The sequence below is a fragment of the Montipora foliosa genome, chromosome 7, assembly GCF_036669935.1.
Source record: "Montipora foliosa isolate CH-2021 chromosome 7, ASM3666993v2, whole genome shotgun sequence".
In the NCBI taxonomy this organism is placed as follows: Eukaryota; Metazoa; Cnidaria; class Anthozoa; order Scleractinia; family Acroporidae; genus Montipora; species Montipora foliosa.
The window spans coordinates 22731446-22743220 of record NC_090875.1 but is presented as its reverse complement, the minus strand read 5'-3'; the positions used below and the strand labels follow the sequence as shown (position 1 = coordinate 22743220).

General features: G+C 37.2%; 2 protein-coding genes across 2 annotated transcripts in view; one reads left to right on the top strand and one right to left on the bottom strand.

Annotated features, from left to right (window-relative positions):
- Positions 1–626: 626 nt before the first annotated feature.
- LOC138011388 (ADP-ribosylation factor-like protein 8B-A) lies at positions 627–6979 on the bottom strand. The gene is made up of 7 exons (XM_068858364.1): positions 6783–6979; positions 4994–5074; positions 4806–4879; positions 3541–3634; positions 2788–2855; positions 2238–2308; positions 627–1484 (listed from the first exon to the last, which is right to left on the bottom strand). Exons 1-7 carry the CDS (start codon positions 6903–6905, stop codon positions 1438–1440), a joined length of 558 nt encoding a protein of 185 aa, XP_068714465.1. The 5' UTR covers positions 6906–6979; the 3' UTR covers positions 627–1437.
- LOC138011385 (protein bicaudal D homolog 2-like) overlaps positions 6970–11775 on the top strand; it is a 5110-nt gene continuing 304 nt past the window's right edge. The window contains exons 1-2 of the mRNA XM_068858362.1: positions 6970–7335; positions 8805–11775. The exon at positions 8805–11775 is cut by the window's right edge and continues 304 nt beyond it. Coding sequence (XP_068714463.1) covers positions 6970–7335; positions 8805–10922 — 2484 coding nt within the window. The 3' untranslated portion in view covers positions 10923–11775. The remainder of the gene's footprint in view (positions 7336–8804) is intronic.

The window sequence follows — 11775 nt, the reverse complement described above, 5'->3', positions numbered from 1 at the left end:
ATTCATTGTTTGAAACTGCACTAATGCACATTCCATCAAAAAACATACGGTATTTACCTTTTGAAAAGGTAAATTTTGTCAACATTCTCAAGAATCAGTGGCCAAACAAAATGTCGACTACTTCAGAAATGCAAGTTTGGTGTTTGCGTTACCGCCATTTGCATAATTTGAATTTGACAATCTGCCTCAGGGATTTTTCTCCTGCCTCAATGCCGTAGCACTTCAACAATCACAGTGCTCGCATACTGGGAACAATATATTATTAAGCTTAATTGAGTTTAAAATCAATTTTACAATAAACTCAAATTAATAATATACTAGTAACTATGAGCAGTAAGATCAAGATTAATCACTCACTGAAAAACTATGTCCCCATTAAAACCCTTTGACATCCAAACCAGCCTAAACCGGTCAGACTTTGCTCTGTTACTCTGTCTAACGCCAGACGATTTTACTCGTCAATGGGTTAATCACTCACTGAAAAACTATGTCCCCATTAAAATCAGTCAAGAAATTTTGTTAATGTATGAATCCAGTTTAGTGGATTCATGGGTTGAAGTGAAATTGCCAGTTGGTACCAGTATAATTTTATTATGTGAAAGAAAGTCACAACAAACAAGAAGAGATTAAAATAATCTATTTTAATTTCTATCTCAATTTAGGTTACTAAAGATTACAATCTTTTTCATATCAAGTTAATAACAAAGCTTAAAGTCAGAGTATGGTAAGAAATTCTACCATGATTCAGGGCTTAAAAAAAGGTATGCTGTTTACTAACACAACCTATGTGATGTGCAGGACACTTAATATTATTGTTTAATTAAACCCATTCACTCCTGTAAGGGCCAATGAGACTTACAGATTTTACTCGTCAATGGGGAACCCCGCAGGAGTGAGAGGGTTAATGCATCTTACTGACTTTTTGCTAGATGACAATTGCTGCTCATTGCTTTGCTACAAACAAGTGTCATTTCATGAGGAGAAATACAAAGAATGTCCACTTAATTTTCTGCTCCCTTACTTGACTACCAGCAAACTATAAACAAGCTACATTCACCAAAAGACTCCTTCCACCGCATCCCTTTATTAACTTTATTATTAACATTCTATCGCAATGAAGACAATGGTAACATTTGCAGTTATGTCAAGAGAATGCTCTTTGGCACCATGGTGATTTGTCCCAGAATTATACAGCTGCATATGAAGTGCTACTCTTTCAGAAAAATAACGTCTAATCACTCAGTTCACAAGAGACTACAGCTGCAATTTATGTCAACTCATCCAATCCTTGGTACATTGCTTCAAAATTTATAGCGAAGAGTACTTTATCAAAGTTTGATAAATTCCATGCTTGAAAGGATCTGTCTGTGACAGGTTCATTTCACATGATTCTCAATTTTTTGTGCGGCCAATATACTTGTAATATCATTGACACTATCAACCTCGTGACTTGGAATGCTGAATTAGCCACTGGAGTGTGATATCTAAAAAATGGGATGAAAAGAAAAACACATGTGAAGTGGTGGACTCCACCATTCTTGCAAGTTAGTACTCTTAAAAAAACCCATGGTTTAATTTGCATAACCCATGGATCCCAGACTCAGAACGTTATTAAGCTATGGGAAAGATGAAATGGAGATGAATGCAATAGACAACTTTCCTAAATGGCAAACAATTTATTTTTCTTTTTGAATTTATGTTAATTAAGAGGACCTTCTAAATAATATCATTTGTTTGACTGCTACAAATCACAGCTGCTTGGTATTGAAAGAAAAAAATATTTCTTAATTATTATTTTGGCTGCTTTAAGAAAAAAGGGTACATCACTGAACATCACCACCTGCAGACAAGAGCACCTTATCATATCACGCAGCTCCCAAATGCATTTTTTATCTGGCTTAACCCATTACCACCAACCCCTAGGAGTGAGACTTGATAGATTTCACTTGTCAATGGGGAACAGTTCAGGAGTCAATGGGTTAATGACCATTGGTAACACTACGCTGATCGAGTGCCAACACCAGTGACCCAAACTCATAATTCCATTGACTGAGTAATCAAATTTCTGAGTTTGGGTTGCCTGTGATGCCAATCCCTATTATTTCATGTAATTATAGGTGATGGAGTCCCCAGTGTAGTTTTGGAAGGGCACGATGAATATTTTAGTTCATCATAGGTGATGAGGTCCTGAGACATCCTCATTTGATGGTCATGTTGTTAACATGGATTATCCTTACCAATGTTCTCCTTTTCCTTGCAAGAAATGGAATAACAGCAAATTTCTCTGTCTTGGATGGATGCCAAATTCCTAAATAAATTCACAAAAAATACACAGTCCTTCTTTTACAAGTACATCTACTCATTTGAGACCGTATTGGGTAGCCATTAAACCAATGTGCCCTTGTATCTTGGTGTGTACCACCTAATGTAGTGGGAGCAATGCCTATCATGGTCAGTGTTTTTTCTTTCATTTTGAGGGCTCGTTTATACAAATACAGCAGCTCATTTGCAAGAGCATTACAGGGTTCTCAATTGAACCCATAACACCTGTCACAGGTTCACTATAGCTATAGCTATAAAACTGTCTTGATCATTAGGTCATTGAGTCAATCACTTGCAGTGTTACGGCTGAAAATAATACAGTAATGACTGTTCCAAATTCTATTGAGAACCCTGGCTTTAGATCATGAAATGACAAAGTCATTGTAACTATGTGACCCAATAACTATTATTTCTGATTAAAATAGTTCAATTAGGAATGTAAAAGTTATACAATTCTGTGCTTACAATCTCTCCACTAGTTCTTTTTCATCTAATGCGTTTGGCAGATCCTTCTTGTTTCCAAGAACTAATACCTTTATGTGAAATGAAAAGACAACACACACTCTTCATAACATAAGAACTCTCTTTAAGCCTGTTGTAAGGCTGTGTGCACAGCTATTATTCTGTAAGTCATTAGAGTGGTTTTCAATTGAATGGCGAAAGTTAGTGAATTGCATTGGTTTTGCATTACTTCCCTCAGTGATTGCTGCATTTTGTCAACCAATCAGAAGCGAAACCAAAACCAATTGTATCGGCTATGTGTAATTACTTTGAACTTTGAATGGTTTACTGGATTGTCTCCGTCCTATTTGATTGGCCAAAGTAATTACTTTGGTCTTGGTTTTACGACACTCGATTGAAACTCGCTTCATCTCCCATGCCAGAGAAGTTTTACAAAAGACCCAGGAACATGGAATCTGTGGAGATTCGACATATGGGGTGCTTTTCATGGTACCAGTGAGTCTCCAAACATTTAAAAAAATTAAATATGACAGAGGCAAGAAAGTTTAACCCTTTAAGGCCCTTTAAGCAAGTCTGGATAATCAAAATACCCGGATAATCGAGGTCCAGAATCGAGGTTTGACTGTTTTAATCTGACAATTTTTCAGTTTTGTCAATGATGTTGTGGATTGATCTCTTACAAGAAACTGCACCATGAAAGGACCATCCAATGTTAGTATTTTTAAGCAAGAATGAACACCAAGTATGAATACATACTGGAATGCCAGCTAACTGAGGTTTCTCTAAGAGTCCATGGAGCTCGTTTCTTGAAGCTTCTAGTTTATCATGATCAGCAGCGTCCACCATATATCTAAAGAGAATAACACTGGCCTTATGAGGGCAAAATGTGATCACACAAAAGGAATAATCTCCAATTAATGTATTTGTAATGGTAGGTAGGTGAGAGGACACTTTGGCTCAGTGATTGAGGGGGTGCAGATTTACATGTATATTCTCAGGATTCACACTGCAATAACCATGAACTGGATTTGTCTTGATTTGTCTTCTGTTCAGGTCACCACATTTCTAATTAAATTAACCACTGCAAGAACCATTTGCAACTGTTAGCCAAACATCAGAGTAAATTAACAGTGATGAATGGGCAATGCTCGAAACGTCAGCTGGAAAATCTTTTTTACGATTAATTTACTGTTATTACCTCCTTTGATAAAACCAAATTTTTCATAATTTAGTTTACTCCCCACCAACACAGCATCAGTTTCATTAGAAACTAACTCCTTCATGCTTTGTATGTAAAAATTATTAGTCAACTTCCCACAGTTGTACATTATGAGCATTATCAGTTTGACCTTAGCTAAGATAGGGACCTGGTACTAGTTTGCTAAGATAGGGACCTGGCACTAGTTGGCCCATGTTTGTTACGTTTCAACTAGTGCCAGGTCCCTATCTTAGCTCTCATGAGTCACTTGAAAAGCTCAGCAGCTAAAAAATCAGGGCCCCAGTTTTTCAAAGACTCAGATAACTTTATCCAGTGGATAAGTTGCTATCCAGTTTGGAAAATATACTTACACATTGCCAAGGGTTAATTTTGAACATGCCTTTACTTAGGGCCGATTTACACGATACGATTTTGTCGCACGCGACAAGCTCACGACATGCCTACGACATGACTTACGATTGTCGCAGCGTTTTAAAACATGTTTTAAAATGCTACGACATTTTTTCTGACGTACACAACAATCGTAAATCATGTCGTGGGCCTGTCGTAAGCCGTTGTCGCATGCGACAAAGTCGTACCGTGTAAATCGGCCCTTAGATGTTCTTAGAGTATGCATATAATTCACAGTTACGTGAGAAAATACTTAACTCTTTGATTGCAACTGTTGGATAGTGACTTATCCACCGGATAAAGTTATCCATCCTTTGAAACCCTGGGGCCACAAGGTCAAAGGTCAAAGGGTTCTCTTCGGAGTAATAAGATTTTTCCCAGGTTCATTGAACTCTACCTCAGCCATACTTACACAATGCAATTGACACCTCTGCAGTATCTTTCCCACATGCTCCTAAATCGTGGTTGACCTCCAATATCCCAGACCTAGCAGAGCAAACTAACAATGACTACTTTAACTCACATAACTAAGGTCCAAAAAATACCATTAAATTAAATACCACCAAAAAATTTTAATTAAGGAATACTTTATTCTTTTACCTTTATAGTTACATTTCCTTTTGTGACCTTCCTCATGTTAAATCCAACTGTTGGAATCATATCTTCGCTAAACTGACCGGACTGAAAAAAATTCAAACCATGAGCCAATTAAAGTTTCTATTACATCCATTTAGAAATCACTGGTGGTTCCTTGCAATCTGATTGGCTCTCAGCAGTGCGATTTATTCATGAATCGCGATATATTCACAAATGTGCAAGGGTGGCACAGTCAGTTAGTGCGTGGTCTTGGTGCAAGAGGTACCGAGTTTGATCCCTGGATCTCACATCCTTGTTTCAACTTCTTTCCTTTCAGAGCTTCCCACTAAGGGAAGCAAAAGTGACACAGAGGTGTGGGCCAGCATGCGCCTTCCCTTGAGTGGCCACAGATTGATTTTCAGACTCAAAGCAGCATTTAGGTTTAGACATCTTTGGTTTCCACTCCACTCTGAAAAGTGGTTTCAATAAGAACGGTGACAGCCTATGAAAACTCAAAAGCACTGTGTACTTGACTCAGGGAAGTTGACTAATTTTTTTCCTGAAGCTCAAGCAATTTAAGACATGCTTTCAAACCTAAGATTAAAATTCATTTTGACGATGACAACAGTTGACTGCTTTACTCAAACCGGCAGACAACTTCCAATTTCATTTAGTATTCTGGTTTTCCCTTTTCTTAAAAAAAGAACATAAATTTGTTGAACTGTAGACTCCCAAGAGAAAATTTCTGCTCAACTATACAACCTTGGGACTTTTCATGAAGTGATTATTAATTTTACCCTCTTGCTGTAAAAAATCATCTCATCATGAGAGCAATACTCATTGGGCTCTAAAGTCCTGAGCTGATCTCAGCATCCTCAGATGTATTCAGTGGGAGCAACATGTATGTATGGGATTTTCAATCATTGGTCCTCTATTGGAAACATCCATCCATGTATCCCACTCATTTTTTGTCAAGTAAATGTGAAGTGCTTAATACAAATATAAAATGGACTTTGTCATGCATTGAGGCAACATCATGTGAGAATCAAGTCTCAGCAATGAGCATTTCCAGCTCTGTTTTGTTTACTGATGATGAAGTATAAGTTACACAAACACAGAAAAACAAATTTACTCTTAAGTAACAAATCAAGTGGTTTCCTGTGATGAACACATAATGGCATAGCAGGCATCACATATAATTAAAAAATACATTTACGATCAACTTGTATTCTTCTTTGTTAAATTGTTTTTGTGCTTTCATAGAGTACTTTCTTATTTCCTTTGGATACACCTTTGCCAGAAAAAGAGTGTTTTCAACAATTAAAAAACACATTAAAAGCTTGACTCGTTTAATCAACGGAATTCAACGGGAAAATGAGTTTATTTCATTGATGTGAACCAAGTTGACAGAGCCACCTTCCTAGCATACAAAGATGTGAAACATATTCCCTAAATAAAGCCTAAAATGGAAGCAGCCAATTCGAGGTCTGAACAAATTAAAGTATACTAGTGCGGTACGAATGCTATATTGATATTTAGCTAATTAAAGTGTGGGACAGAAACAGGTCACACACAATTTGACTGACCAACTGCAAGGTATAAGCTGAAGTTTTGTACAAGTTAATCGTAGTGTACGAGTTTAACGATGTCAAAATATAAAACAACGAAATGTGAAAAAGCACTATTCTTAAACAATACGTTTTTAATTTTGATATGATAACCTTTCACGCTATTGGATGAAGTTTAATAAGCTTGAGTGAAGTTAATTTCAAATGACCAAAAATTTGTATGGAAAGGTATGCGCCAGACTTACCGCAATAACATTGACAAATGTGGTTTTCCCAGAATATTGTAAGCCTACCAATGTTAGCTCCATCTCCTCCCTCCAAAATAAACTCTTTATCCAGTCTAAAATACTCCGAAAAAACGACAACATCTTGAAAGTAAAGTTCGTGCTAGAACAGAGGTACTTATCAATCTTTCCATGCAAAACTTATCACATGACTGAAGACAACATGGCAGATCATAGACCAGGCTGCATTGCGCGCTGTAAAAGACCGAAAGAGACCTGGGAAGGCGGTACATTTCATTCATTTTTTCGCATCTCTATTCAAAATTCAAAATGGAGACAAAGTAGTTGTTGTATTTTAAACGCTTGTCTTGAAGCTAAAATGAACACGATCGATCAGTTCAAAAGCGAAGTAGAACGGTTGAGTAATGAGCTGCAACAAGCCTGTTTAGAAAAAGTACAGGCGGCTGAGTATGGCCTCGCAGTACTGGAAGAAAAACAGAGACTACAAGAACAATACGATGAACTTGAAACCACTCTGGATGCAAACAAGCAAGAATTGGATTGTCTAAAAGAGGTAGAAATTATTCTTCTCTATTGTTTATATATTAGGAAAGATATGTTTGATTTACTTTTCTCTGATTTATCGAGGATCAAAGCTTAGGATCTTTTAGAACAGAACAAAGCTCCATAAATAGTTTAAATTATTTATCCCTCGCGAACTAAAACATTGTCGTCTGGCCACAGATAAAGTTACATGCTTCACAGTAGGAGAGTTTCAGTTGTTTGACAACGCGAGCCACAGTAATGGCACAGGGACCATTTTAAATGTTGTGAAAAATATTTTCAATTCATTTTGTGGTAGCTCGAAAATTCTATAATATCAGCGCAATATTTCCACGTAAAATATTTCTTCAAGAGATATTTCACCGACCTTAGGAAACTGTGACGTGGACACAATGTTTGTATTTTTTTTCCTTTTTAAACTTCCTGATTAATCCAGGGATCAGACAAAGGTCATGGTTTTATATTTCCATTATTTGCCTCTTTCTAGAGCATTATGCATTTTTGTTGTAAAATAATTTTTAAATTATAAACATAGTGAGAAATTATGATGCATCAGTAAATGTGAGGCTTAGTCCACTTCACTCAACCCCTGGGATTATTTCGGGACACCAGTTGACAAGTCATTTGGCATTATTTTTTAATGAGAGAAAACATCCCCTTTTTCAGAGGTAATTTAAACTTTCCAATATCCTGCCTTGGTTGGGCACTTACAGATTTTTGAAACAAATTAATGATCATTAGAGATTAGAAGATTTTGTTTCCAAACAAGCTTAATTAAAACAAAAGTTGGTAAGAATTAAATTATACTAATGTGGAAAATGAGAATGTCACTTCATCTCAGGGTATTCAGTCTTTGTGCATGGCATGGAAAGGAATAATATTTTTTAGGGGGCAAAGAAAATTGCAATGATTTGATGAAAACAGTGAGCACTTTCTTCCAAGCACTTTCTTCATCTCTGCTGAGATCGCTGCAACATTCCAAAAAAGGCTAATAAAAAATGAACTAAATGGCAGAATACCCAGCCACTTACGGTGTATTTGCATGATACGGATGGCATGTATACTGCTATTTACCTCGTTCTCCAAACAATGCTGCTAGAAAAATACAAAATAATGTAATTACAGTGGCCCAGTATTCTGCAGTTACTCTGAGAATGCCCTGCTTATCCAAGCGAAATGTTCCTGGCAAATTCTTGGCAGATCACCCTATTGTCATCTGGTTGGGGAAGTGAGGAATTTGTACCGACAAATGTGTAAAAATTAGCTTGAGATGAATAATGATTGTGTCACAAAGAAACCATTGGAACTTAAAGAAAAACTAGCAAAAGTATGATGAAACAATGTTTCACCTCTTGATAACAACATTTTGTTATAAGCGTAAGTATTATCAAGTGTACTTTTAATTCTTTTAATCCTAGTTCACACTGATTATGCTTGTACTTATATCACTGTGAAAACCACTTTTTACAATTCAATTAGGTTCATGAGCAGCTAAAACTTGAACAAGAGAAAAGGAGCCGCTTTGGTGATGATCGAGAGGAAAGTTTGGTCAAGGAAAGTGAATCCAGAGAAGCAACCTTTCTTCGGAAAATAACCGATTTGGAAAGCGACCTACGACAAACCAGAAAAGCTGAAAGAGAGGCCTTGATTGAAAATGAACGCCTTTGCAACCAGGCAACTAGCTATGTAAAAGAAATTGAACAGTTTGCTCACAGTAAGAAAGTGCTTAGAGATGAAATTAGGGAACTAAAATACCGTGAATCAAAGCTTATACAAGAATTCAATGATTTGGAAGAAGAAAATATTAATCTTCAGAAGCAGTATTCCACACTTAGATCTTCTCTTGTGGAATTTGAATCTTTGAAAGTTGAAAACAAAAGTTTAACAGATGAAATGGAGGCTGTGCAACTCCAGCTTCAAGTTGCTTGTGACAAACGAGATCAGGGCCAGAAACAGCTCAATGAAGCTCTGGAGTCATTAAAGGAACAAAGAGATCGCAATAGTATTCTTCAGAAAGAACTGCAAGAGAGTCGGCAGCAGCAATCATCAACCCTAAATAACTGGCATGAAGAGAGCCGCTTTGTTTCACTTGAAAGTCCAGAGACAGCAAAGCCTCCAGAGTTGATTGAGCATCCTCTTATTGAGAGTATCATTGAAGAATATAAACCAGTCCCTGGACTTGTTGAAGACTTAATGAAAGAGCTTCAGCTATCTGAGGTGAAAGAAATGGCTCATAAACTTGATCAGTTGAGTACTGAGAAAAATGAACTTACTAATGCACTTGCCAAGCGAGAAAAGGATGTGTTAAAACTGAAGGAGGAATTTGATGCAATGCAAACGCTGACTGAAGCAAAGATCTTATGTGAAACTCTTGATGATAGTGATGATGCAGCTGAAGAAAGGGAAGCCATTAACGTTCACTTGAACAATCAGTTGAAGGAGTTAGAGGAAATGAAGAAGTTATTGAAAGGTTATCAGACAAAAGACAACAAATCTCAAGCTATAATCAAAGACTTACAAAGTCAGATAGATAGTTTGAGAACAAAACTGGCAGGTTTACAGACAAAAGCTGATGAGAGTTCATTCTTGACAAAAAGGGTCAAGGAACTTGAAGAGGAATTACTGAATATGAAGAACAAAGGGATTGAATCGGAAGAACTTATCAGAAATCTCCAAGAAGATGTGAAATCCATGAGCGATTTGGCTGGCAATGCTCAAGGAAGCCTCAACTGTACTCAAGATGAACTGAAATATGTCAGTGAAGATCTGCAAAGACTTTATAAGCATGTCTGCTCTGCTAATGGTGATCATCCCACCAACTCCTTCACAAAGAGAGGAAGTTTAGAAAAGTCCAATATTGCAGAAAGTGGTGAAACCAATGCTGTTAATCCTGGCAGCAAAGAGAGTACTGCAGAAGTTCGTCAGTCTCCTATGGGAAGTGAGAATCCAAATGAAACTTTGGAAAGAGGTGATCCATATTCCTGTTACAGGTTAATTAGTTCTGTGCGTGATCAAGTCAAGTTTTTGAAACAGGCTGTTGAGAAGACAGTGGAGATATCCCGAGAGCGAGCGCTGGAGTTTAGAGTAGTCATGAGTGATGATGAAACCAGTGGTGGTGAAGATGCTGAAGCTCAGAAGCAACAGATTGTAAAGCTACAAAGTCTACTCAAAACTAAACGAGAACAGATTACTACTCTTCGTACTGTGCTGAAGGCTAACAAGTCTACTTATGAAGTAGCTTTGGCAAATCTTAAAAGTCGTTATGAGAATGACAAGGCCGTGCAGTCGGAAACTGTGGCTCAGCTGAAGAGAAGCTTGAAAGCTTTGAAGGCTGAGGTGTCCACCTTTGCATCACTGAGATCAATGTATGCAGCAAGATGCGAAGAGTATTTGGTGCAAGTAGATGAGCTTCAGCGCAAGTTTGCAGCATCGGAAGAGGAGAAGAAAACCATTAATCACCTTCTTAAACAAGCCATTCATCAGAAAATTGATCTGACGCAAAGACTAGAAGAATTCGAAATTGCACGAGAAAGGCTCCGTGCTTACACAAGGAAGGGTTCAAAATCTGTCAGAGCCAAACCTGTGACTCGAGTATGATCTACATGTAAGTGTACTGCCACTCTTCTGGCTAGCTGCTGGGACTGCTTGTAGTTGATTTCTAGTCAGCTGATCATCTTGCTTCAGTCATAGTAGCTATTGCCAATGTAGAATGCTAAGCTTGACATGTTTTTCTTGGGCCAATGTGGGGCCATTACATGTGTGTCAATAATTTTTGTCAACCAAACAACACATTCAATGTTACAGCATAACTCAACAAAAATCTCTCCAGATTTCCTCTACGCAATCATTGCAACTTGAACACGTATGTGTAAATTGTGCAATGTAAATAATTGTTCTTACAGGACTTCAAATTTACGATGCCTTGAAAGATGGACATAGTGCAACTGAGTTATGGCATAAATAATTGCTGCCTTCCCAAAACTTTCTAGAGAAATATATTCAGTCATCTCCCTTTGGGTAACTAACAATTAAGATAGCTCAACTGACTGTGAAAGTACTGTTAGCAGCCTGTTGGCTCCTATATTTTAAGGAATTGTCGACTTTTAAGATAAATAATCTGATGAGCCAGCACCAAAAAGTGAGGTTCTAGTTTTAGAAAATTTATAACTTTGTTGTAACCAGTGTTGTCCTGCCAGGTTGTGCATCACTTTGTGTGTATGCAGAGTTGAATTGGATCATGTGTTCTTCCTGAATTACTCTGTACTATTGTTATAAGTACTGCTATATTTTAAAAGGTGCAGTTTTCAGCCAAATGTTTTAAAAAGCTTTTTACCCAATGCTCCTAATCAAAACAGAACATCATAGAAAATATAAAATAATAATTATTATTACTGTACATGTACAGAAGAAATATGACTTAGTTAAAACACTCGTGGTTTATTGGCGAGAT